The sequence below is a fragment of the Hippichthys cyanospilos genome, chromosome 4, assembly GCF_059441005.1.
Source record: "Hippichthys cyanospilos isolate Australia breed blue-spotted pipefish chromosome 4, RoL_Hcya_1.0, whole genome shotgun sequence".
NCBI lineage: Eukaryota > Metazoa > Chordata > Actinopteri > Syngnathiformes > Syngnathidae > Hippichthys > Hippichthys cyanospilos.
This window is the reverse complement of record NC_142372.1, coordinates 25,826,338-25,854,223: the sequence shown is the minus strand read 5'-3', so window position 1 is coordinate 25,854,223 and position 27,886 is coordinate 25,826,338. Positions and strand designations below refer to the sequence as shown.

At 40.5% G+C, this 27,886-nt stretch overlaps 1 protein-coding gene, 2 long non-coding RNA genes and 1 pseudogene across 4 annotated transcripts; 1 reads left to right on the top strand and 3 right to left on the bottom strand.

Moving 5' to 3' along the window:
- Positions 1-168: 168 nt before the first annotated feature.
- LOC148425175 (uncharacterized) lies at positions 169-5,547 on the bottom strand. The gene is made up of 2 exons (XR_015865417.1): positions 5,292-5,547; positions 169-2,713 (listed from the first exon to the last, which is right to left on the bottom strand). It is a non-coding gene; the product is annotated as an uncharacterized LOC148425175 (long non-coding RNA).
- On the top strand, positions 5,073-12,061 carry LOC148425174 (uncharacterized). Its single transcript, XM_088413396.1, has 3 exons — positions 5,073-5,144; positions 5,339-5,501; positions 9,560-12,061. Exons 2-3 carry the CDS (start codon positions 5,381-5,383, stop codon positions 10,774-10,776), a joined length of 1,338 nt encoding a protein of 445 aa, XP_088269522.1. The 5' UTR covers positions 5,073-5,144; positions 5,339-5,380; the 3' UTR covers positions 10,777-12,061.
- An 8,076-nt stretch (positions 12,062-20,137) lies between these two features.
- Positions 20,138-21,864, bottom strand: LOC148425173 (uncharacterized). Its single transcript, XR_015865405.1, has 3 exons — positions 21,481-21,864; positions 20,817-20,874; positions 20,138-20,529 (listed from the first exon to the last, which is right to left on the bottom strand). It is a non-coding gene; the product is annotated as an uncharacterized LOC148425173 (long non-coding RNA).
- A 3,134-nt stretch (positions 21,865-24,998) lies between these two features.
- On the bottom strand, positions 24,999-27,756 carry LOC148425172 (uncharacterized; annotated as a pseudogene). The gene is made up of 2 exons (XR_015865392.1): positions 27,367-27,756; positions 24,999-26,360 (listed from the first exon to the last, which is right to left on the bottom strand). The product of XR_015865392.1 is annotated as an uncharacterized LOC148425172 (transcript).
- Positions 27,757-27,886: the final 130 nt, after the last annotated feature.

The window sequence follows — 27,886 nt, the reverse complement described above, 5'->3', positions numbered from 1 at the left end:
CCAATAGCATATTCGCATCTCCGTGACTGACTGATAATTATTCGCACTTTTTTTTTTAAACGGTTGGAATGTATTGACAATTAATTTTTAAAAAAACACACATTTAAACCAATGACAATTCTTTGTCCTGCAATCGGCACATTTAATTTCATGTCAGCTGTTTTTCCCTTTAGCTGTACAAACACTACACTTAAATGGTAATATATTTAGACACCGTGAGTGAGACAGTTAGTGTGACGTTGTAAGACCCATTAGCGTTCACGTTACTGCCACAAGTATCCACTGATGATTGATGATGTCGCTACTGTTGATTTTATTGACGCAAACTAACGAGAACATTTCTACATACTCAATGGCCGGCATGTCGAATTGCTCGTAAGGCGAGAGGTTTGTTCGTAAGCGGAGGACAAAAATCTCCCTGATCCACGCTCGTAAGGCGAATTGTTCGTAAATCAGGGTGCTCGTAAGCCGGGGGCCGACTGTATAATCGTAGGACGGGTTATAATTAAATGATAATGCATGGGGGGTGGCACTCCTCTGGAGGCTGCCATGTCTGTTATAGCTACGGACAGCCAGAGGAGGAGTGTGTAATGCCCTTGTAGCTCCCATAGGCCATGCGAAAAATTACACATACTCCCTTTAAAAGGAAAGTTTCTATTTCTAAATGCACTTGAAACAGTTCTCATTGTTAATATTGAAGGTATTTACAATGGCAGGTATTGTAATTAGAGATGGGCAACATCAATACCAGGGACAGACACCTCACAACAGGCGCCGATGCCAGTATGGGTTGCTCTCTTCTGCGGCTTTTAAAATTAAAATAGAAAATAGCCTTTTGTTTTCGAACAATTTGAAGGAATTTTCTCTTTAGGGGGAAAATAGGGTTTTCACGAGAAAAAAAAGTAATTGGGGGAAATTCTATGTATCCAAAGTCGGACATGTATTGGTATTTGTGCTCTTGTTGTACTTTCTTGTATTTGAAGTATTTTTTATTCAAAGTACTGTATATCTCTTGATTGCTCAATTAATACAGAATTAAACCGAGTACGGACAAACTTTTGTTCATCCTCTGTAAGATGTCTGGCTCCTTTCGGGGCAGGTTCTTCATTTTTTCCAAGCCATTAAAGCTTTTTTTCTTGCACTGAAAATGAAATGGCTTTCATTCTTGATTCAAATGTTTTTAAATATATAGGGGTGTGTTTGTGGTTGAAAACGTGTACAGTATCTCTGAATATGCATGTCTTAAATTACATAGAATGCATCCGCATACTCATATTCAACAATTATTCTGCTTATTAGTAAATAGATAAATAGATTAGGGCCAACCACTCAACTGAGACAGCCCTTGTAAAAGTGACGAATGATCTTCTCTTAGCCATGGATTCCAACATCTCATCAATATTATTATTGCTTGACCTTAATGACGCATTTGACACTATTGATCATCATATTCTTATAGAACGTCTTAGATCATGTGTTGGTATCTCAGGATCAGCACTTTCTTGGTTCAGATCTTACATCCTGGGAAGGACGCATAGTGTCTCTTATGGCAATGCCATCTCTGAATCTTTCTCCGTCTCATGTGGTGTCCCGCAGGGGTCAGTACTTGGTCCCTTACTGTTCAACATCTACATGATTCCTCTTGGCGATATTATACATAAACATGCTATTAGTTTTCATTGCTATGCTGATGATACCCAACGGTATATGCCTTTAGAAATAACAGATCCGTGCAAGTGCAGTAAACTGGAGGCCTGCCTTGCTGAGATTAAACAATGGATGTCTTCCAATTTTCTGCTTCTTAACCCTAGTAAAACAGATGTTAATTATTGGCCCTGCTCATCATCAGCACTTGATTAAGAATACCACGTTGAACCTGGAAAACTACTATTTCCCAAAGTAGTTCTGCAAAAAATTTGACTCAACTCTCTCCTTTTGAACACATATTAATAACATGACAAGAACGGTGTTTTTTCACCTTCGCAATATAGCTAAAATTCGCCCTATTCTTTCTCCTAGCGATGCAGAAACATTCATTCATGCATTTGTTACGTTGCGCCTAGACTATTGTAACGTTTTGTTTTCTGGACTTCCCATGTCCTACATCAAAAGCCTGCAGTCTGTACAGAATGCAGCAGCGAGACTATTGACAAGGACGAGAAAGTTCAATCATATTACTCAGATTCTAGCTGACCTGCATTGGCTTCCAATACACGTGAGATGTGATTTTAAGGTGCTGTTAAATATTTATAAAATTTTACACGGTTTAGCTCTTTCCTATCTCATCGACTTAGTATCACCATATGTTCCGTCCTGACAACTTCGATCACAAAAGGCCGGTTTGCTATCGACCCCCGGGCTAAAAAGAAGTCCGCGGGATCAAGGGCATTTTCCATTCGCGCGCCAGTACTATGGAATGCCCTACCTATGGAAGTTCGCGCAGCCACCTCAGTTGAAATCTTTAAATCCTGACTAAAAACACATTTATATTCAAAATTTAGTTAATTGAGCCTGTCTGCAGCTTTCTTTTTTCCTGCCCCCCTCTTCCGGCTCGGAGAGGAGGCTAGCTACATGGTGAGGGTTGACTTGACCGCCTCCATCTGGTCCTGCGCCGATCGACCATCGCGGGTTAGGAGATGGGCCGTCTGCGGTCCACTTGGTTGGAATGTGGGATGGTTCCTGCCCAATGGTTTTGCCTGCTGTCAAGACATCACTGCAATATATAGCACAATATGTTTTATTAGTAAAACATATTGTTTATGTGAATCTATTTGTCTGTATTTGGTACATGCAGCATCCACTTCAACCTGTGGGGCTGGAAGGGGGCTCCTCCCACCTGTGGTCCCTTCTGTAGGTTTCTGATTTTCCCCTAATTGGGTTTTTGAGTTTTTCCTTCCCCTTCTGGGAGCTTTGACAGGGGATGCTGTTGTGTACCTAACACTGAAAAGATGTCTTTGTATGACTTATTTTTTCGAAAGAAGTCTCCACAAGACCGCTTTACATATGTGAAGCCCTTTGAGACTTGGCTGATTTAGGGCTATACAAATAAAATTTGATTGATTTGATTGATTGATATTATCCGCGACTCCAGAGCTAAAAACAAGGCCAACAAACTTTGATGAGAAGTGAAACAATTTTACCATACACAAAGATGTAAAACAAACTTGTTTGACTGCAATAAAGTACTGATACTCAGTGGCAATTATTCGAGAGTTTCAATTCGGAACCAAGATATTGTTCATTGCACATAGATTTGTGAAAAAGAATGCCGGTGAAAGAAAAGGAAGTACGGCCAAATCTAATGTCACCGACAAGTGAAAGTCGAGCCAAGAAATTGCTGCAATTTTTAGTATTACTGTTTTTTTTCCCCCTTTTTTAACAAACATTTTGAATCCTAAAACTTTTTTTTTTAAGTATTTATTGACATGACACGCAATCTCAGTAGTTCTCAACCATTTTTCAGTGAATTGCGCACTGTGAAATATGTTTTCAGGACCCCTTAACCCGTGCAAAGAATTTTTGAGAAAGAAAATGGATGGATTCAGACGTTGGTACGATCTTGCTTACTTCTTTTAATGAACATAATGTGGTTCAACCTTGGTTAACAAAAGCTGCTGTAATAATAAATAATAAAAAATACATATATACATATACACGTTTACACACACACATATATATATATATATATATATATATATATATATATATATATATATATATATATATATATATATATATATATATATATATATATATATATATATATATATATATATATATATATATCAGTGGTTCTTAACCTGGGTTCGAATCGGTCTCAGGGGTTCGGTGGAGCCTTCGCCGCAGAGGTCCACCCCTCAGTCTAGTCTGCAGTTAGTGGGCACAGTCATTGAAAGCGTCCTGTTCTGAGATTTCCAACCGTTCCGCGTTGAGGTCGCTTGTTTATGCAGCAGAGTGAGAACTCCCTATCAGACCGTTTAGGGAGGGCTATATATATGTGTCTGAGTGAGACTCCCTACCGGTCCGTTTTGAGAGCGCTGGCTAAGCAACAGAGTGAGACCTCCTTCTCAGTCGGACCACACACCGGAATTAGCCTGTTTTCTCCCGAGCGCCGATCCAAGCAATATATATATATATATATATATATACACATACACACACACACACACACACACTGTATATGTTCCTCACGGAAAGGGTTAACCACGGTGCGTTAGGAAGAATTACTCAACTGACTTCCACGTTTCCGTTCTTTTTTAATGCTTTGAAAGTACGCAGGCTGTTGGATAAAGCAGTAGTTGCAGCAGCAGTAGTAGTAGTAGGTAATAATAACCTTAACAATTTAGACATACAGTCACATTTCAAACATTCAGATGAAATGAACATATGTAACTAAAATATATATACAGAAAGGAATATAAAATACATTTATAATATGGATGGACCAATAATATTACTAAATAATAATAATGATAATAATAATACTTTCTACTTAATATATTGGCCCATTAAAAAATTAAGATGAACGTTACGCAGCTTGCCATAAAACAACCACATTTCCCATGATGCTGGACACAATCTGTGAGAACTAAAACCACAGAAACGTTCAAAGCGCGCAGTACACACTAAACCAAGCTACACAACCGAAAGTACACACGCACGTCACTCCGGCACCCTTGTTATTTTCGAATAAATTTTGCAACAAGAACTCAAGCAAGAAAGTGTCAACCGGCGAACACTAACGTAAAGTAATTTCATTGAGCTAAAATCCAATCCAAAACAATACAACCAAAGAAGGCAAATAAGGTCCAAATTGAAAGAAAGACAAACATTTTACCAGTTTACGCACATCGGGTCGACACGCCGTTGACATGATCTTGGCGACACAGCTGGCGCCGTTCTCGATCATGGTAACGGCTGTGTGCTGGTGTCTAATATGGTGTTTTTGTTTTAGCAAGGCAAAACATTATACTCTTTATTTAGAATAGTCCAGTATTATCGCGTCCGACTGTTTACAACGCGTTTGCGCCAGTCCCGTTAGTCACGTGATCACTGTTTACATACGGAGACATTTTGGAAAGCGTTGGGAACGGAAATGCAACCGGCTAACCGCCCTTTCAATCACAAGTTCTGCCTGGGTTTCGGTATATACCAAAACACTCTTTCGATTTTTTGAATCGCTGCTGCAAATACTCGACCCTCGAACTTTCAGCCTCCATCGCTACTTTATTGCAGTCAAACTTAAGTTTTATGAAATCGTGTGTAGTTCATGTCGTATCAGCCTTGCTTACCTTGGCTTGCTAGTGGCTAACAAAGCGTAACCTTTGTGGCTCAGCAGACATCAAGTGCGAGCGCAAAAAGTGGCGAACGTTGAGTGAAAATGCGCGCAAGAACCAAAGTGAAGTTGGAAGAGGAGCTTCGTGGAGGCCAAGAGGAGGAGAAGCGAAAAGAAGCTGCTCAACTGTTTCGCAAGCAGCTTCGAGTTACGTTACACCGAGCAGGTTTGTCACTTGCTTATTCGCCGTGTATGTGTGTTTTTTATTTTAATGTTCTTGAAGTGACAATATGTGGGCAGTGTGCATTATTTTTTTCATGAGGATTTTTTAAAGAATTCAGTTGAACCACAATGCAAAAGTATTGCCCTGTTTCACATTCGTTAATTGGTCTTGATATTTTTCTATCATTAAAGAAGATAGCGATCGCGCAACATCTGTCGGAGCCCCGCCCCTTTTGTCATCGTTTTTTTTTCAAGCCAGACGATCAGTGTTGGGAGTAATGCATTATAAAAGTGATGTAATTACTGTAATGAATTACTTTTTGCTGTAACGCGGTAGTGAAATATATTACACAAAAATAGTAATATTGTACTCGTTACACATGAGGGTACTGCAATGCTTTACAATGCATTTTTAGCCTGAAAGTGGTGTGTGGGTGTGTGCCCCACCCCCAAATTCGCAAAAAAAAAAAAAAGAACGAGAAAAGTCTGTACACAAGAGGGACATACGCCTATTACTTTTCAGTTCATTAGAGATAAATACAAGATGAACAAACAACATAAAAAAGAATATTTAATTGTTAAGTCCACTTCGCCAAATAGAAACAGTAATTTGACAAACCATTTAGAGCAGTGGCTTAGTAACGTGAAGTTAGTGAAAAGAAAACATGCGGAGGATTTTGCTCTCTCGCTGAAGAATGTGCCACTTCCACCCCAAGAGGTTAGGAGATTCGTGGCTGAGTATGTTGTACGTAGAAGATAGGCTGCTCCTTCCCACAGTGGATATACAGTGGGCCCCCGCGTTACGAACTTAATCCATTCAGCGGCTAGGCTCGTAACACGAATTGCTCGTATGACGGGCAATCCAAACCTATTTTATTTAGTGAATGCGTGCAACGCGTGCAGAAACCTTAGGTAAAAACATCACAATTTTATACACACATTAAAATTAGTAACAATCTACTATACAGTTAAATTTAATAACATAATTATACAAAAGAAAAATGACATTTACCTTTGGGGCGACGTGACTTGAGCTGGTGGTGGGTGGAGGCAGAGGGGAGAAGAGACAAACCCGCAGAATTTATTTTATTCTTAAACGAGAACTTTTCTTAAACGAGAACATATCACCGGCGATTTCCTTCTCTTTAATCCATAATAGAAGAAGCCTCTCCATTTTGTTGTCGACCGAGGTCTGTCCCCTGACAAGGAAAGTCTTGTTCTTAGAAGACTTGCTTGCTATCATAGCTTCCTTGTTATTGAGAATTGTACATATTGCCGAGCGGTTACGGCCATACTCACTAGCAAGGTTAACTATGCGTGCGCCTCCTTCGTATTTTCCTACTATCTCCTGCTTGGTTTCTATTGTCATCATCCTCTTACTTCTTCCTTTACCGCCACTTGCAATTTTAGAAGCCATGTCTAACAGATAAAGTTTGCAGTCTTCACAACATTCTTTCCTTCCGTTTTTCACTCATTTTCTCTCCTTCCTTCCATCCCGACCAGCTGTGCCATCAAGCTAGATAAAGGCGTTCGGCCAATAGCATATCGGCATTTCTGTGATTGACGTGACGCCAGCCAATATCATCTCCGTGACTGACACCGTGACTGAGACAGTGACTGTGACATTGTAAGAGCAATAGCGTTATATGTTGCCGTGATGAGCGTCAACTTCTGATTTAATTGACGTAGCAAAGCAAAAATATTTGTACGAATACAATGGCCGGCATGCATGTCTTATTGTTCGTAAGACGGACAAAAAACTCCGCGGTCCACGCTCGTAAGTCGAAATGTTCGTAAAAGAGGGTGTTCATAAACCGGGGGCCGACTGTAATAGTTCTGGTCAATATGTAACAAGATGAAGCATGTGAAACTCATGTTAAACTACTTTTAACACAATAATAATGATGTTGGCTAGATGGTAATGTTAGCCCCACAGAAATCATCTATTTTTGAGAAACATCTGTCCTTAACCCTTGCTGACTGAACTTGAATTTGAATATTAATGTTGAAATTGTCAAATGCACTGTTTTTGCCTACAGCATACACAATGCATCACCGTGCTGTGAAGCTAAGTAATAAATACAAAAAAAAAAGATTTTGTATCTTGTTTTTATTCTTTTACAATACAAATTAAATGATTTATACTGTTTTTAGGGTTTAGCATATCTTTCTGGGTGTGTTATGAGCGTAAAGAGCTATGTTTAGAACGGCATTCAAAAATTCATATTTCCAATTATGGTTGTGAAAGACATATAAAAGTACTGCGATAGTAGTCTAATGCATTACATTTTAAATACAGTAATATGGTAATGTAACCAATTACTTTGAAATGATAACTAATAAAAAAATGCATTACAGTTTTTAAGTAACTTGGGTAACACTGCAGACAATTACTCAGTCCGTCGGTATATTTTTGCCCAACCTTCCGCCACCACTAGAGGATGACTTTTTTCTTTTTATTTTTTTCTGGTCCGTCATTCGTCAGGCGCTGCACTCATACTAATGCTACATTCACACCGAACGCGAAAATACGCTCATTCGGTGGGCTTTTGGTCGCCGATTGTTAACTGCTGGCATTTAGCTTGTTCACACATTTGCGCAAGGGGTGGCAGATGAGTTTGTTGTGCACTTTACAGTGGATCTGGAAAGGAACTCTGAGAACTCTCTGAGAACTTTCCATTTTCTGGGGCGTAGTAGAGTATTTTTTTCTATAGAACCTTTATTCTTTTTTACGTTGCGTGTCCCTCGCAATACATGGCAATACATGTCTGAGAAAAAAAAAAAAAAGTTTCAACCTCGCGATCAAGTGGCCGATGCTGTGCTACATACTGTGCTGTCATAGCTGCACCACGACTACAGTATCTTGGCACAGTACACAGTACATTTCAACAAAAGGAAGTAAGCTGAACATACCAGTTATCCAAAGTTCTCCCTCCACCATTGTACAAGCCAGGAAACTGCTCTTGCTTGGCTCCGTTTTTTAATTGAAAGCTCAGCTGACCTTGGTGGATAGCTCTGGTTGTCCGCAAACCGGCCGCCATGATTCTTTCTTGTCCCCAGTGTGATGTTGGAACGCTCCCAAAGCTGATTGACTGTCGCGATGCGACTACTGATCAAAGATACATTTTTTTTTTAATTGGGGCAATTTTCGCATTGCAGACGCTCCATTGTGCGAACTACATTGACGACAATACAAAACTGTGCGCGTTTTTTTCGCCTTGTTCGCGTTTGGTGTGAATGCAGCATAACTTTTTTTTTCTGTTTTCGTACTTGCACTTAAAGTTAACACCATGTCTGTGGTTTTACAACTAGACAGCAATTGAAACACAACACAGTAATATACAGTTGTGGTCAAAAGTTCACATACACTTGTGAAGAACATAATGTCATGGCTCTCTTGAGTTTCCAGTTATTTCTACAAACCAGATTCAGTTGAAGTTGGGTCCCTTCAAAATCTGATGTGACATTTCAAAATAAGTGACCCCTGAAAATGGCGCATTCAGCTCTCAATATATCACATCTTTTAAAAAATCAACATCACACCTGATCTGGGGGATACTAGAGTACCCCAGGGGTCCCCCACTCGGGTCCCATCACAATCTGATGTGTCATTTTAATACGAGAGATCTCTGAAAATGACACATTTAATTGTCAATATATCACATATTTAAAAACATTAAAACATTTTTTTTTCGCTATCGTAACATCACACCTGATCTGGTTGTTACTGCGCACCCTTGGGGTCCGTCCATCAGCTCATATCAAAATCTTTCGAGGCTATTCAAAATGAGTGACCCCTGAAATTGTAATGTTGTACTGTCATTTGATCACATTAAAAAAAAAAAAAAATCATTAAAAAAAATCTTTAGCTATCGTAAAATCAAACCTGTCCTGGGGGACAATATAGCACCCCAGAGGTCCCCCAATTGTGTCTCATCAAAATCTGATGTGGCATTTTTCTATTGCTCATTTGTCCCAATTTATAATCCTGAATATTAAATACACAAAAGCAAAATCACGACAAAATCACTACAGACTGACTCAACAAAATATGTCCCACAGATGTTAGTGAAGAATATCTGGGTTCCAAGCAGCCAGAGTCCGGGTTGCCTGCTGTGAAAGAGGAGGAGTTGAAACTCCCTGCTGACAAAGAGCTGCAGCTGCAATGCACCGACATCAAAAAAGAGGAGCGCCTGCCGACACGCATGAAAGAGGAGGGAGATTTCACAAAGGTGCCACTCAGTGGTGTCCGTGTGAAGACAGAAGAGAAGAAAGGGGCGGAGCCTCCAATCAGTAGTTCCAGTCAACACGTGACAAGAGATATTGATGGCGAGCAAGTAGATGGCCAGTTAGCTCCAATGTCAATGTTAGATAGTGACAGCACTACGTCACACTCTGATGATGATGAAGATGGGGAAGGTGAGATGACAAATCACGTTGAGAGCGAACGTTGGAAATGTTCTCAGTGTGGAAAAACATTCTGCTACAAGTCCCGATTCAAAAGCCATATAATGGGTCACTCTGGAGAGAAGCCTTTTGCCTGTTCTGTTTGTGGTCGAAGATTTTCTTTAAAGGCACACTGCAAACAACACACAAGAACCCACTCCGATGAGAAACCTTTTGCTTGTTTGCTTTGTGATAAAAAATTCACCACAAAGCCAAGCTTAAAGAGACATGCAAGGATCCACACTGGTGAGAAACCTTTTGCCTGTTCGATTTGTGGTCAAAAATTTACTTGGGAAAAATACCTGATCGAACACACTAAAATTCACACAAAACCTTTTGCATGTTCGATATGTGGTAAAAATTTTTCGAAAAAGTCTCACGTGAAAAGACACACAAGAATCCACACTGGTGAGAAACCTTTTGCCTGTTCGTATTGTGGTAAAAGCTTTTCTACAAAGGATTTACTAAACGACCACACAATAACCCACACTGGGGAGAAACCGTTTTCCTGTTCGGACTGTGGTCAAAAATTTTCTACTAAGTCAAACTTGAGACAGCATACCCAAACCCACACTGGTGAGAAAAATTTTGCATGTTCGGAATGTGGTAAAAAATTTTCGACAAAGAAACCCTTGATAGAACACGTGAGAACCCACACTGGTGAGAAACCCTTTTCTTGTTCTATTTGTGGTGAAAGATTTGCTAAAAAAAGATCCTTCATCAGACACACACGAGCCCACAGTAGCCACAGTTGTGGGAAACCTTTTGCCTGTTCCAAATGTGGACAGAGATTCTCAAGTAAGCTTTTGGCAATGAGTCATGTGTGCCGTTGAGAATAGCAGTGATGAATTGAGGCTCTGTATTAGGGGTGTTAAACTAATTTTAGCTTGTGGTATTGCTGCACAATGAATTTTAATGGCGATCACGATATTGGCTGCCACGATTAAGGTGATTCTCAGCGACATCAACATTTAAAAAGCCGGCTATGGTATATGTCAAATCAAGCACATTGTCATCCTACCACCAGGGGGCAATGTTTTCCACTTGTTTGCCTGACAAAAGCCTTTGCTTTCTCACCTTAATGTATTATTTACTATTGTGAAATGGCGTTGATTTTCACAGCTACTTCCTCATATATATAGTGCTAGCTCTCAATTGAGACCCATTTTAAAAAATCCCATTGGCAAAAAATTGGAATGTATTCAGTCTGAAATGAACAAAAATGACATTTTGACTGCTAATTGATTAAAATTTGCTTAAAAGCAAATACTGTAATGTGCTTGGTTATAAGCAGGCTTCACTTTTTTATTGGTTTGCACTCAGCAATTAAGTTAGCTGTGTTGCCCTGTGTGGCAGGTTTTTGCCATGTCCCGGGTTAATTCGTTTCTTTCTTTCTGTCTTAATTTATTTTAGTTTATTATCTTTATTAGGTATCAAGCGTGGAAGTCTTGCTGATATACTGCTTGTTTAAAAACAGGGCAATAAATAAATGTTCGGTCAAATATTATGAATAATCGTGATTAATAATGGTGATTCAATATTGACCAAAATGATTGATCTTGCAGCCCCAAAGGGATGAATGATGTGTGTACTTAAAATGTTTTTGTATATGTCTTGCCTTTTCATTTAAACCTTAATTTTGATTGTGTTCATTCAAAACATGACACTAAGTGGCTGCAGAATAATTTAGACAACAGTCATAATCTGCAAATGCCTCTTAATAGGCATTCTCGTTATTTTAAATACAATTATGATCAATACACAACATCGTTCTCTAATCTCAAGTCTCTCATTTACATGAACGTTCTGTGAAGGGAATCATATATTAGGTTGTTATCATTATGTGCTTATTTCATTGTTATCCATTTATGCAATCCTAGTTCATTTTGACCCTGTCCTTAGATAGAGCTGTTGACGCACGAAAGTGTGAGCCGGGCCGGGACCTTGGCCCAAGCTGTCGGTGGCGCCCGGATGGCTCTTTTGTTGTGTCTTGTAATCTGCTATGCTTTTGCTCAATAAAAGCCAGGGGGGGACGGCTGGGCGGTTGAAATTAGTGTTGGAAAACCCACGAGTTCATTTGCCCAAGCTTTTTCCCTAAACCCGGCATAGAAAAGTCAATCTTGGCTGGTCTGAGTTACTCTTTTTGCTGTTTAAGCAGCTAGGCTTGTCCAAGTCTTCTTTAAGAGATTTCGCTGACACGTTCCCGATGAAAAAAACAAACAAAAAAACATGGCCGGAACCCAGTAAACAGTGGGCCCCCGTGTTACGAGATTAATCCATTCCGCGGTTGGGCTCGTAAGGCAAATTCACCGTATGGCGGGCTATGTTAAATAGCTAATGCGTTTAGAACCCCAGGTATAAACATCAAAATTGTACATACATATTAAAAATTGGTACCAAAACTGTATAGTAAGTGCAACATATATATAACATACATGTATACAATCAGAAAAAATCATGAATAAAAATGTATAGAAAGGATTTATTTACCTTTGCGTACCGCTTGTTATGCCCATATTCCCTAGTAAGGGTAGCCTAGGCTAGGCTAGCTTCGTATTTCTTGATAATCTCCAGCTTCGTTTCCATATAAATCATCTTCTTACTTCTCTCTTTAACATCACTAGCAATCGTGTGACCCATGGCTAACCCTTTTAAGTTTGAATTAAGCAGTAAAATGCACTATAAATACAGTTTTGTAACCGCTCGCGATAGAACAAAGCTTTATCGTTTCGCCATTTTGAAACGAGTGAGGCAGACCAATACCAGACCAGCATCTCCGTAAGGAGACGCCGATCAACAGAAGACCAGCATTGTAGTTACGTGTTTCCTGGATGCATTGATGGCAACAGAAAAGAAATGCAAATACAGTGAGCCCCTGGTTAACGAACTCCCTGTTTTACGAACTTTTCATCTTACGAACGTGGACCGCGGCGTTTTTTGTCCACCTCTTACGCACACACCTTTCGTCTTACAAACAATCCAACATGCCAGTCAGTGTGTCCGCACTTTTTTTTGCTTTGCTGCATCATCAAAAATAACTATTCTCGCATGTCATGGAAACACTGATATGCTTTTGGTCTTATAAGGTCACAGTCACGGTCTCAGTCATGGTCTTAGTCACGGAGATGCCGATATGCTATTAGTCAATTAAGGTCACAGTCACAGGCTCAGTCACGGAGAGAATAAAAAAAATACGAAGGAGGCGCACGCATAGTTAACCTTGCTCGTGAGTATGGCCGTAACCGCTCTGCAATCCTTTAAGAAGAATTTCCTTGCCAGGGGACGGACCTCGGTCAACAACAAAATGGAGAGGCTTCTTCTATTATGGATTAAAGAGAAGGAAATCGCTGGTGATATGTTCTTGTTTGAGAAAAGTTCTAGTATAAGAAAATAAATCAATAAATTCTGCGGGTTGGTCTCTGCTCCCCTCCGCCTCCACCCAGCTCAAATCACGTCGCCCCAAAGGTAAATGTCATTTTTCTTTTGTATATTTAATTTAATTTAACTGTACAGTAGATTGTTACTCATTTTTAATATGTGTATAAAGTCGTGATGTTTTTATCTAAGGTTTTTGCACATGTTGCACGTATTCACTAATTAACATAGGGTTGGATTGCCCGTCATACGAGCAATTCGAGTTACGAGCATAGCCGCTGAACGGATTAAGTTAGTAACACGGGGGCCCACTGTACCTAAAAACGCCTGCAGATGGAAACAAAACAATATAAATACAGCCAACCCCCTAGGGCAAAGTCTGGCCCGGGGGCCAAATGCTGCCTGTGGTCAATTTCCATCCGGCCCGCAGCTTCCGTCATAAAATCAATAAAGTCTGGCCCGCATGGAGAATGAATACATTGGGCAGCAGCACCGTTTTCTGCGTGTGCTAAATTCTGCCATCTATAGGCTCAATTAGGAACAGCAAATTATTATATAAGTAATTGACTGTATGAGCCCCAAATTTTCTAAAATGGCAACAATCAACAAAAGGAGTAAAGTTGAGCTGCAGTGTGACGCTGTGAGCTGCTGTCAGCACCAGCAGCTTTATATCGCCTACTTTTTCTGACAGCTGGATAAGGACAAGTTTCCGAGAGATTCGAGCATTTGGAAAGAAAATGCTAAGCTTGTTCGGTTCGACGTATTTGTGTGATTTTTTTTTTTATGTTTCAAATGTAATTTACACCCAAGAGTACAATTACTTCTGTTCAACTGTTACAAAAAAGTAAATTAAAGTGTTAAAAAAAGTTAAAAGTGAATATTCAATTTCAATATTTAATGTCAATTCAATTTTGAAATGCATGTTTCAAATGAACCAAAAGACATGCTTAAGATAGCTGAAATGAAACATTGAGACCACAAGGTCCTGAGCCAAATGAGTAATTGCTGAATATAGAAACAGCTAACGGGAAAACAGGAAACATCTGGCCCTGATTGGAAGGTGGCGCAAACTGCACTTTCCTATCTTACTCACGGTTCTAATGTATGGCGTTATATTTGTGCCACAATTACGCGCGCGCGGAAAAAAAATTGAGCGTTGAAAATAAAACGGAGCGAGCGAAAACAGATTTTGAGTGCAGAAAAAAAGTTCTTGAAAAGAAGTTTCTCGCTCAACATTCCTTTTTGCTCGCTCGCAATAGCATTCTCGCGCTCAACATCTCGCTCTCGTTCGCGATACGCATTCTCATTGGTAACCAAGCTGTCAATCAAAGTGCTTTTACAGGCTCTGATTGGCTGGTTTTGTGGCACAAACGTAACGTGTGAGCAGAACTGAGCGAGTGGAGAGGACGACTCGAGCGAGCGAGAGCTCGATGTTGAGCAAACGCGATGTTGAGCGAGGGAGGGAGGAGTATCGCGAGCGAGAGCGAGATGTTGAGCGAGAGAGGGCTATCCCGAGCGAGCAAAAAGGAATTTTGAGCGAGCAATTTCTTTTTCTGTGTTCAAACTCCATTGGCGCACGCTCAAACTCTTATCATTACGCGCTCAATAGTCTTTTTCTTGCTCTCAAAATCTGTTTTCGCTTGCTCAGTTTGATTTTCTCCGCTCAAATTTTTTTTCGCGTGCTCGTAATTGTGGCACAAATATAACGCCATACTAATGGAACTAATGAGTAACAAATGGGATTGAGGCATCTTCTTTTGATGCCCTGCCAAGCACACTAGAGCGTGAACACACTTTGAAGAGGGAGAATTTCTCTATACTTTGGAAGAATGACTCCGAGCTGGAGGAGATTATTCTCACTCTACCAATTGGATACTTTTAAATTTGTGCCACATTATTAGCTTTGGGAAGATTTCTCAATTCCTTGGTAAGAAGCCAATCGAAAATTAATCCATCGGAATTCCAACCTAATACAGTAATGTCATCTATTAGGATAATATAAAAATTGAACCCGATCACTTCAGTTTTTTCTCCAAATTGCAAACCGATTGCTTAGAGACTTTCCACCCTCTTTATTCTATCCTTATATTCATTTTATTACATTGTTTTATATTAACACTTTGTTTCTGTTAATTATTCATTGGAATTTAATCGAATGATTGCAACATTAACTTAATTATTAAGATACACAGCGAACGTATTATCGCCCTTAATTGTAACTGATAATCGGGTTGTTGATGGTTCATTGTTAAGAAAAGAACTTTTTATCATTGGTACTTTTTGTTTTATATCAAGGGCATGTGGTACTGCTCAGCCACTCTGTTGTTGATTGTAAAATATTTTATGCTTCGCTTTTGCTAAGTAAAACTGCATAAAAGGTATGGCGTTCTATTTGTGCCACAATTACGAGCGCGCGGAAAAAAAATTTGAGCGTTGAAAATAAAACTGAGCGAGCGAAAACAGATTTTGAGAGCAGAAAAAAAAGAACAAAAGAAGTTTCTTGCTCAGAATTCCTTTTTGCTCGCTCGCAATAGCATTCTCGCGCTCAACATCTCGCTCTCGCTCGTGATACTCCTCCCTCCCTCGCTCAACATTGCGTTTGCTCAACTTCGAGCTCTCGCTCGCTCGAGTCGTCCTCTGCGCTCGCTCGGTTCTGCTCACGCGTTACGTTTGTGCCACAAAACCAGCCAATCAGAGATTGTAAAAGCACATTGATTGACAGCTTGGTATCCAATGAGATTGCTTGTTGCATTCACCCGGAACGAGCAAACGAGAGTGCGTCACATCGACGTAGGCGGGAGGAGGTGGGCTTATATTATTAAAGTACAAAAACTAACAAGGTGTTTCTGTCAAATGATACAATACAGTAATAATAATAATATTAAAAGTAATTCTCCATCCAGCCCAAGTCCGTGTTGACGCACTCTCATTTGCCCTTTCCAGGTGAACACAGGGCAGAGAGTGCGTCAACGACAGCGTACAAGCAATCTCATTGGATACCAAGCTGTCAATCAAAGTGCTTTTACAAGCTCTGATTGGCTGGTTTTGTGGCACAAACGTAACATGTGAGCAGAACTGAGCGAGCGCAGAGGACGACTCGAGCGAGCAAGAGCTCGATGTTGAGCAAACGCGATGTTGAGCGAGGGAGGGAGGGCGGAGTATCGCGAGCGAGAGCGAGATGTTGAGCGAGAGAGGGCTATCCCGAGCGAGCAAAAAGGAATTTTGAGCGAGCAATTTCTTTTTCTGTCTTCAAACTCCATCGACGCGCCCTCAAACTCTTATCATTACGCGCTCAATAGTTTTTTTCTTGGGCTCAAAATCTGTTTTCGCTCGCTCAGTTTGATTTTCTCCGCTCAATTTTTTTTTTTCGCGCGCTCGTAATTGTGGCACAAATATAACGCCATAAAAAGGCACCTTACTCTCAATCCTTGTCATTCTTAAAACTCCATCTTCTTCGTCTTCTATAAGTGAATTTATAGCTTTACCCGTATCATCGGTAATGTCATTTTTGGATAAAGGATAGTCACTCATTATTGGTTGTGCCTAGACGAACGTGTACGAGTGGTCGTATAAGAATGCTTAACCACATCCTGGTCATACCAAGTGCAAATATATTATTGATGCAACGTCAGACGTGACAGCCCAAAATGGTATGTTACGTATGTGTTTTGTGTGAATATGTACAATTTTAGCCATAGCTAATGTCAATTTGGTGTTTGTTCCTTCAACAGTGTAAATTCTTGGTGGGAAGGGTGGATGTCACGAGTAAAGATGAAAATGCAAAAAAAATGGTCTCATTTGTGGGCAAGCCAAGATATTAATAAATAATACAAATGCATGACCAAGTGTAACAAATACGGAAGACGTGATTGGTTGTGGTAACTTATTGCATTTCAGTCATGTTGGCGCAAACGCTGGTGTCTCGTGTCTCACATTATAAGCCAACAATGTTGCCTTTCGTATCTTGAATTTTCTTTTTTTACTGGAGACAATATTTTCCTGCCGAGGCGTTTCGTAAGCTGAATTTTTCCATAACAAGAGGCATTTGTAAGTAGAAGTACAACTGTAGTACAACATAATTATTAATCATAGAACATTAACGTTACTATTCATCATTAAACATTTCAAGTTTTTCATTCATTGAAAAATTTCAGCTCATTTTTATATTTTATGTAACAAAATCATGTTATGGGAGAGATCAAACCTGTTCTCGCCTCTTGACACTGTTCAACCTTTTGTATTTGATCTATTTTGTATTCCAAGGACTTACTTAGCAGTCAGTCTCCCATCTGCAAGTGTTGAGAATTTTCAATTGTGCTAAAATACTCATGGCGATGTTTGATCTTCATGTTTTGTTTTCTTTTTGGGACATCCAAGTAGGAAGAATTTTTTTGTCGTTGTTAGTGAATGCAATCATATTCTTCCTGAATCTGTTGTACATGTATGCGATTGTCTGTTTTGTCCAATCTTGTTGAATTACCTTTGTACTGAAAATGCTGCTTTGCTAAGTGCTGAATACATCTTGTTAAAATTCCATTGGACTCTTTCTTTGTCATTCTTAATATTACATCCGCTTACTCTACTGAAGTGAAAATAACTTACGCCATTACATGGCTGTTGCCTTATTCTAAAATCTAAAGTCTACTACTTGCGGTAGGAAAACAGGTCTGTGAGCTTTTAGGACTACTAAACGTGTTCTTTCAAGGTGCAAAAACATAGTCATTAGAGAAGAGACATTTTGAAAACGGCACGACTAGGATTTAATCATTTTTTCAAAAGTTACTCAGTAGGGATTAAAACCAAGTTAAAATGTGCTGCCGTCCAACAATTTAGGTGCTTGGAACCTGAATTCATCTCTTTTGACACCAATTTAGGCAGACTCCCAATAAAGCTATCTATCTGTTTCTTTTTCTATCCATTCATCCATTTTTTTAAACCCACAACCAAGTTTAAGAGGCTTCCTCAAGTTCACAAGTCTACCTACCCAGATTAAAAAAGACATCCGACTACAAAGACCTGTAAAGATGTTTTAGTGAATGTAAATTAATGAACAAGCTAAAATATCTATTATTCAAAGTGTCTTAGGTTGAAAATACAAAAAAAGCCTTATTAAAAAGCCACGGTGTTGCTTTTTTTTCTCTCTCTCACTCTCTTCCCGCGAATAATTGGTGATGTGTGTGCATGCGTTGACCAAGATTACCGCCGTGTGCTTTCGCTGAAAACCTTTCGGAAGGCACAAGCAAAATATTGCATTGTTCCTTGTCAAAAACTCCTTCCTTCTTCAGAATCTGTGACACCTGTTAAGAGGGCAATTCCTCTACACCTGCCGCGCTCCGCTCTGTTGCGTCGTGCCATAGCTCGACTCACCCATGTTAATGAATGAGAGCGATTCCACAACAATTTTACGCAAGATTTGAAAAATCGTCAATTCCACAGTTCAGAAAGTACCAAACAGGAAAAAGAACGTGGTCTACATCCAGATACAAGGGCAAAATTATGTTCTCCTTTGCCGATTGATTGAATGAAGCCAAAAGCGAGCGCAAGCTTCTGCTTGTCTGTGCCATTGCCATCGAGACAAAAGGAGCAAACGCTTTCCTCCTGTTATTTGACACTAACCTGTATACAAATATATATTAGCGTTATAGTCGCGACTCAATTAATTCACTTCTAAGTTAAAATGAACGTTGTATGTACGTACTCAGCCCAGCAGCGTCACTCGACCTAATACTGTACTGGGGCACAACTGGGGCACAACAAATTCATGAGCACATGCAAAGTGTGCGAAAAAAAAAAAAATCAAAAAACATTCAGCAATTCCATCTATCCTTCCATTATCGATAGCCACTTATCCTCTCCACTTATCCACTCATCCTTGGTCGACCATCATGGGTTAGGAGTCTAGCCGTCTGCGGTCCACCTGGCTGGAATGCGGGATGGTTCCTGCCCAATGGCTTTGCCTGCTGTCAAGACATCACTGCACTATATAGCACAATATGTTTTCTGTAATTTATATTGTTTCTGTGTTCGGTACATGCAGCATCCACTTCAACCTGTGGGCCTGGAAGGGGGCTCCTCCCACCTGTGGTCCCTTCTGGAGGTTTCTGATTTTCCCCAAATTGGGGTTTTTGAGTTTTTCCTTCCCCTTCTGGGAGCTTTGACAGGGGATGCTGTTGTGTACCTTACATTGAAAAGATGTCTCTGTATGACCTCTTTTCATTCTGTGAAGCCCTTTGAGACTTCGGTGATTTAGGGCTATATAAATAAAATTTGATTGATTGATTGATTGATCCTCACAAGGGTCATGGGCTCATGGCTTGCTGGTGCCTATCCCAGTTGTCGACAAGCAGTAGGCGGGGGACCCCCTGGACTGGTTTCCAACCAATTGCAGGGCACAAAGAGACAAACGACCACTCACGCACCCAGTTACTCCTGAGGACAATTTAGATTGTCCAATACACCTTCCAAGCATGTTTTTGGAGTGTGGCTGAAAGAGCCCTGGAGAGAACCCACACGGGCTCGAGGAGAACATGCAAACTCATGACAGGGAGGCCTGAGCCGGCTGGTTTTGAACTCTGAGGCAGACGTGCTAACCACTCTGCAACAAAACCTGACATTTTTAGCCATTTTTCTGGTTACAATTACAGAAATGTTACTATATTTTCTGGCAACAAAATCATATATACTGGAATTTATTTCTAAATCAACATGAACTCAAGTTAGTAATCTGACTCCAGTTTGTGACCTTACCCAACTGCCACTCATTCAACAATTTGCGTGCTCGCTCTGCAATAGAAAGGTATCAGGAAGCCGGCATTTTAACACACGAGTGGATTTATTCCTAACACACAGCACCTGGGTCTCGGGTCCCTCTCAATACAGCTCTGTACGCCTCTGTTGCCACCAGCAGACATACGTCACATCCGAGTTGCCCTGCGATGAGTTATACTACACAATATGCAAATGGAACAGCAACAAAGGTATCCTGGCATTATTCTATTGGCTATGTGTATACTGCAGTTAACATTAGCTTGCTCTCATTGGTCTTTCTTCCCCTGCAGAATCGCTTGCTTGCGCCGTCTGGTTGTAGTTTTCCACACAGTTATTTTCCATCTGCTGCCTCGGGGTCATCTCGTCGCTGCATCTTCCTTGCGACCACCACCGCTTGTTCTGCAACATTCCACTCTTGCACCCCCTTGCAACACACATCCTGTCTTGCTCCACCAGTCACACGCCCGGCACTTTACAGTCTCACACTCTCATACACAGGATGTAGCAACATCTAATGAACTACTTTAAGCTCAAATTCTTATGTTCCTTTAATACTTTCACTGTAATGTGAAAAAACAGGATAATTTGAGTCAAACAAACTTAAACCCCCCACCCACCCACAACTATACAGCAAATTAACTTGCTTTCTTGATACAAGTAATAACATTAGCTAAATTAGCATAAATTTAAGATAGACTTATGTTGCCTAGCTAGATAGAACTTCACGAACCTCTTTCAATCCCTGCTTCTTTATTCCTGCCATGGGTGAGAATCTATCTGACTTCCATCTAGAAGATACAGTTTGAGCAAAATTAAAACTAACATAATACAATTTAAAACATGTTTTAGGCTCAACTTTTCTTTTATCTCTTTCTCTGTCACCCTTATTGTCTTATTGTCTTATTGTCTGTGCAAAATTTTACATTCATTGGTCGTTAATTGCCTGATAGTGGCGCATATAATTCCATACTAATGCCGCGTTCAGACGGAGCGCGATGGAGGCGTAAAAGCGGACAGTTTTGTATTGTAGTCAATGGAGTTTGCACGACAGGGCGCCGTTGAGATGACGTTGTCGGGCGATGCGATTGACGCGTATGGAGCGACGCCACGCGAAAACGCGCAGCGCATAAAGTGCATAATTTCACCTGTCGTGTGAAGTTAAAAAATTTAGAAAAAAGTTAAAAACTTCTGTCGCGTCAAGTTAAAACATTTAGAAAAAAGTTAAAAACTTTTGTCACGTGTCGCGTCACGACAGCCAATCTACTTCGAGAAAGTTCAAGGTCTCACACAGGGGGCAGGAATGAATCATGGCGACTGCTTTGCGGTCACTGGAGCTACCCAACATGAGCAGCTGAGCTTTCAATACAAAAACGGAGCCAAACAAGAGCACCCACCTACGAGGAATCACAGCAGACATCCCACATGGTCGTGGCATCCCTCGACCAGCCTACTACATGTCGGGGAATGCAACAGGCTGGTACCAGGTCAGCTTGCTTCCGGGAGTCTGGTGGTTCCGGCCAGCACCCCACTAAGGGTCCTCTCGCCCGTCGCCCAGCCCCTCGGTGCCCCCGGGCTCAAGCCAGCCAGCAACAGGCTGGTGCAGGCGCTGGTGAGAACGGCTGGCGCAGTCCAGTTCCGAAGTCCCGGGCCGTTGACGGGAATCGTCCAGCCGGCGGCCTCATCCACCACAGATGTCCGTCTGGCCTCAGCAGTAGGCTTCAAGCCAGAATCATCCAGCTGCCCTAGGACCATATCTCTCGACCAGTAGGCATGTGGCAATTTTGATGCTTTGAATCTGATGGCTTTGTCTTTGTGGATTTGGACAGTGCTGTACAGTTTTGTGATGGCATGCAAAGAGTAAAGACGTCCACTAGCACAGCAACATGTGGTTTCTTCGTCCTGCCTCAATAACCTCTGATGTCCCAATGTTACAAACCGGCATGTCAAGCAGATAAGTATTGTAGCCATGAATTTCACTAAAAGTCCTCACCAGTACTGCCAGCCTTTTATCACTTTTGTCGTCATTTGACTCATCTAGCAATAGAGATAACCGTTTTGTTTTGACAATGTTCAATAGCTGCACTGGTTGCCTCTGTTGTCAAGCATTTTTTAAATATTTGTGTAGTTTTTGTCTGATTACACCATTTTCTTTGCAATTGCGCTATATGGGCATATCCTTGGAATAAGCTTTGTCAGGTGGTCTGCAGTTGACAAAGACAAGTTATGTTGCGCAATGAAATTTGCCAACAGCACTTCCCCCTTCAACTACATTTGAAGGCACACTTGCTTGCTTACTTACTGCAAAACTAAACAATGTAGGCTGTTTTCCAGCTTGCTTCCATTTGTGTGTGGCTGACTTCAAGTGTTTTTTGTTTTGTTTTGTTTTGTTTGTTTCTTTTTGTTTTTTTGTCGTATGCTTTGGGGGGTGGAGGTGGGGGTTAAAATCCTTAAGAAATTAGTTTTACATCCATAAGATTATTAATTATCAAGAAATCCGTAAGATTTACAGGAAATCCGTATGACTTGACAGGTCTGCAATATTATATCAGATTGTCATAAAACTGAATTTTAAAAAAAGTACTTAAAACATTTACGGAATGATAAACAGGGCAACTTTATTTTACTTTACACACAGCTACAAGTACATTTAAATGCATTTTGACACAAGAACAAAAGAAATTTGTTTTTATATTGCTTTCAAAAGCTCCCTTTTCGATTGTAATATCTATTTCCTCATTTTAAAAGCCCCGCGGGAGGGTAACACATGCTGGTATCAGCCGCTGGTACCAATACCTTCAAATAATGCTGAGAGGCTGTGGGTTCCATCCACCGACCGGCAAGACCATGTCAAAGTGTCCTTGAGCAAGACACTGAACCCCCAATTGCTCCTGATGCTGCGTCATCAATAGGTAAATGACTAGTTAGTGTAAAGCACTTTGAGTACCCAAGGTAGAAAAGCTCTATATAAGTGAAAGTCCATTTACCAAAGTCCAAAGAATGCCTGGTATCATCAGTGGTACCCACCCATTCTTATTTACAATCCCTGCCAGTGTAATCACATTCAATATTAACATGGAGAACTTATTTTTTTTTCTTGTGAGTTTATTCAGGAAAAGCACAATCCATATTAAGGGACGTTTACAGTTTTGTTTTAACATATATGCACAAATGACATCACATGCAGTTTCATTGAACACTGCAATTCTCAACAGCACACTTGTGCCTATTTGCTACAGATCACTTGGGAATTTCTGATCACATAGCAAAACAGTTGAGAATTTCTGATCACATAGCAAACAAACAAAAGCTTTCTCTCCACAATGTGGATTTTTATGTGTGGTCCTGTTTCCCTTCAGAAAATCTTTTACCACACAGCAAACAGGCAAAAGGTTTGTCACCAGTGTGGCTTCTTGTGTTTTGCCTCAAGTTTCCCGTGTTGAAATCCTTTGATCACAAACTGAACAGGCAAAAGGTTTCTCACCTGTGTGGATTCTTATGTGTTGTATCAAATATTTCTTACGAGAAAATCTTTGACCACAATCTGAACAGGCAAAAGGATTTTCACTAGTGTTGATTCTCATGTGTATTTTAAAGTGTGCTCATACAGTCAATTACTCATATACTAATTTGCTGTTCCTAATTGAGCCTATGGATGGCAGCATTTAGCACACGCAGGTAACAGCGCTGCTGCCCAATTTATTTATATAGAGGAGGGGGGGGGTGTGCTGGCTGCTGAACTTCTCACTATGTATGTAATATCAACAGAGGCCAGAGGCGGCGCGAAAAAAAACAAAGATCAAGCACAAATGTATGTACTGTTTAACTAAATCATCTCCAAAATATTATTTCGGGTGCAGCCCACGCGGCCCGGTACCAGTTCATCCACGGACCGGTAGAAGTCCGCGGACCGGGGGTTGGGGACCACTGGTCTAGAACAGCGGTCCCTAACCAACGGTCCACGGCCCGGTACCAATGTATTAATTCTCCATTCGAGCCAGACGTGATTGCTTTTATGACGGAGGCTGTGGGACGGATGGAAACTGACCACGGGCCGCATTTGGCCCCTGGGCCGGACTTTGGACATGTCTGATTTAGCCAAAGTACATTGCCTTTTAAAGGAACACAGTGTAAGATTTGACAGTTTTTCATTATGGACAGCAGGAGGTGCTGCATATACCATTGTCTGTTGCTATAGCAGCTATGGCAGCCTCCGGAGAAGTACCACCCCCCATGTAATATAATTTAATGAAAACTAGACTTACTATTATATTTAAAACATTCTGCTGGTCGTTAAAAACACATTTATTTGCAAGTTCTTAAAAGGTATAATCATTTAATTTATTCCTTTTTAATTAAAAATGTCTAAATCTTACAGTGTCCCTATAAGGGGCATTTCAAGATTATGTTCATCAGATATATAATTTAGTAGCCACTTGGCAGGTTAGTGTTACAATAAATAAATAAATAAACACTGTCAAAAAGAAAAGGCAAGACATGTGCAAAACCCAAGATAATTATACACATCAGTAAAAGATGATCATGCACAACAAAGATTTGCCTTCTTAGAACAAGAATGGCATACGGACAGCTTCATTGATCAGTGCTATTCTCACCAGCACGCTTGTGTCTCTTTGCTACAGACTTACATGGGAAACTTTTACCATAATTTGAACAGGCAAACAGTTTCTCGCCAGTGTGGGTTCTCATGTTTACTTTTACTTGATGCACTGTAGAAAACCTTTGACTACAAACTAAACAGGATTGTTATCAGCATGTTTTTTTGTGTGTTCTAGCAAGCATTTTTTATAAAAAAATCTTTGACCACAGTAGGAACAGGCAAACGTTTTCTCACCAGTGTGGGTTTGTGTGTGTCGTCTCAACTGTGACCTTTGAATACATTGTTTACCACAATTTGAACAAGCAAAAGGTTTCTCACCAGTGTGAGTTTGTGTGTGTACTCTCAATTGTGTGTTTTGAATAAATCTTTTACCACAAATTGAACAAGCAAAAGGTTTCTCACCAGTGTGGGTTCTTGTGTGTCGTCTCAAGTGTTCTCTTTGAGAAAACCTTTGATCACAAACCAAACAGGCAAAAGGTTTCTCACCAGTGTGGGTTCTTGTGTGTCTTTTTAATTCTTGTTTTCTAGAAAACATTTGACTACAAAATGAACAAGAAAAAGGCTTCTCACCCGTGTGGGCTCTTGTGTGGACTTTTAGTGTTTCCTTCCTAGAAAACCTTTGACCACAAACCAAACAGGCAAAGGGATTTTCACCAGTGTGGGTTTGTTCATGTCGTTTCAAGCTTTGTTTTTCAGAATAGCTTTGATCACAGACTGAACATGCAAATGGTTTCTCACCAGTATGGTTTCTTGTGTGTGCTATCATGCTCGTCTTAGAAGAAAATGTTTGACCACAAAATGAACAGGAAAAAGGTTTCTCACCAGTGTGTGTTTGTGTGTGAACTTTCAAGTTTCCCTTATTAGAAAATCTTTTATCACAAACAGAACAGGCAAAAGGCTTCTCACCAGTGTGAGTTCTTGTGTGTACCTTTAGTTTTCCCTTTGTATAAAATGTTTGACCACAAATTGAACAGGCAAAAGGTTTCTCACCAGTGTGGGTTTGTGTGTGTACATTCAAGTTTCCCTTAATAGAAAATCTTTTATCACAAACAGAACAGGCAAAAGGCTTCTCACCTGTGTGGATTCTTGTGTGTACTTTTACGTTTCCCTGTGTATAAAATGTTTGACCACAAATCGAACAACCAAAGGGTTTCTCACCAGTGTGGCTCACCATATGTTTTTGCAAACAGGACTTGTAGCGAAATGTTTTTCCACACTGAGAACATTTCCAACACTTGGTGCCAGTGTAAAGAGGCATCTCACTATCCCACTCTTCATCTTCATCATCATCAGCAAGAGGAGAGTTTGACATTGTGTCGTCATTATCTGACAATGGAGCTAACCAGCCGTCTGCTTGTGATGCTCCACAATGCTCGCCATCAATATTTCTTGTCATGTGTTGACTGAAATTGCTGTTTGGAGGCTCCGCCCCTTTCTTCTCCTCCTCATTTTCCATCTTTACATGGACACCAGTTAGTGGCAAATCTGTGTAATCTCCCTCCTCTTTAATGACTGGTGGCAGATGCTCCTCTTTTTTGATGTTGCGGCGCTGCAGCTGCTCCTCCTCTTTGCCACCAGGGGACTCCCACTCCTCCTCTTTCACCTCAGGCCACTCTGGCTCCTGATGCTTTCGACCGAGATATTCATTACACATGTCTGTAGGACATGAAACATATGGTTTGGTAAAGTCAATCTGTAGCTATTTTGCTTTCGTATTTTTAATATTCAGGTTTATAAAATGGGTGACATATTATAGCAAGAAATTTTCTTTTGACAAGACGAAAGCAAAGACATGGCCCACAAGCCGGATACAGGAGGAGTTTAATCTGGCCCTCAATATGATTTGGTGACGCATTGGTGACGAAAAAACAAAATGCATGGGACTAAACCCATTACAAATGCCCACATCCTGTTGAAGTGCCAATTGAGCTATTGACAGATTGCCTGGTCAGTCAGTTGAGAATAGTACCATTTATTTATTTTTTTCGTCATTGCGGAGGAAGTTCTCTGAGTTAATCACACACGAGCATGTGAAAGAAGTCGCAAGGAGGAAAGAAAGCTTTGGGATCTTTCTACCTTTTGTAATAAATTGGAATTTCATGTGTAAACATTGCTTTTTAATCTTGTTTGGTCAGCTACTTGCTAGATAGATAGATGTCCAAGCGCCTACTTGTAGGGCAACTGCAACTCACAGTCATCCCAACTACGTACAGCCAAGACTTGGAAAAGAGAAGGGATAACTGTACTACAGTTACTGCATAAGGTTCAATAATTTAAGATTTGAGTAAATTTGTACTGTAGTAGTTCAACGTCCAATGATTGTAGTGTGCATTAACAGTCAACTTGTTGTCTGGCATCCCCTTTTAATGGAAGATAAATATAAAGAGCATAAAAGAGGGAAAACGAAATGATGAACACGGTAAATTTAAGTAAAAATGTCAATAACTAATGAGAAACAGGCATTGCTTTAGAAGTATGGTTCAACCGCATTCTTTAACTATAATCCCTCACAATAGATTTGCTTGAGTCTTACTTTGGACCTGAAAAATGTCGGGTTACAAACGGTCGCCGTTGAACACCATCGGGTGCACAAATCCCACATTTTGGCATTTTAATAAAATGAAATAATCACACAACACTAGAAGGTTGACAAGTGACAAACCTGCTTGGCGTAAGAAAAATGGAGGCTGCCTGCGAAGCAATTGAGCATCTTCTTGTCGCTCCTTCCCCTCCTGGCTTCCACAAAGCTCCTCTCCCATATTCACTTCGCTTCTTGCGCACATTTGCACTCGAAGTTTGCCACACTTTGCGCTTGCACTTGACGTCTGCCGAGCCAACAAACGCTCCTGCTTTAGCCGCTAGCTAAGTTAAATGAAGTTAGGCTAAGCAAGGTCGAGAAGCTTCGACGAGTATTGAGAGGAAGACGTGAAAGGTTTTTTTTTACTGCAATAAAATAGCGATTGCGGCGGGATGTCGAGGATCGAGTATTTACAGAAAAGTCGGAAGAATGTTTTGGTGCGGACCGAGACCAGGCGGACAGTCTGATCGGAAGCCTTCTGCCAAGATCTGTATGAGAAGGACGGTGTCACGTGATTGATATGGAGGCCCGATACAGCCAGAATTCAGTAACTAATGTACCGTCCAATAATTAAAAAGAATCCATCCAACAAAAGAGTCATTAA

What these genes read in the sequence shown, in the direction of transcription:
- LOC148425174 (XM_088413396.1), top strand. Translation starts at nt 5,381, where the DNA reads ATGCGCGCAAGAACCAAAGTGAAGTTGGAAGAGGAGCTTCGTGGAGGC. An exon ending in AGTTACGTTACACCGAGCAG is followed by an intron (nt 5,502 to 9,559) that starts GTTTGTCACTTG and finishes TATGTCCCACAG; the next exon opens with ATGTTAGTGAAGAATATCTG.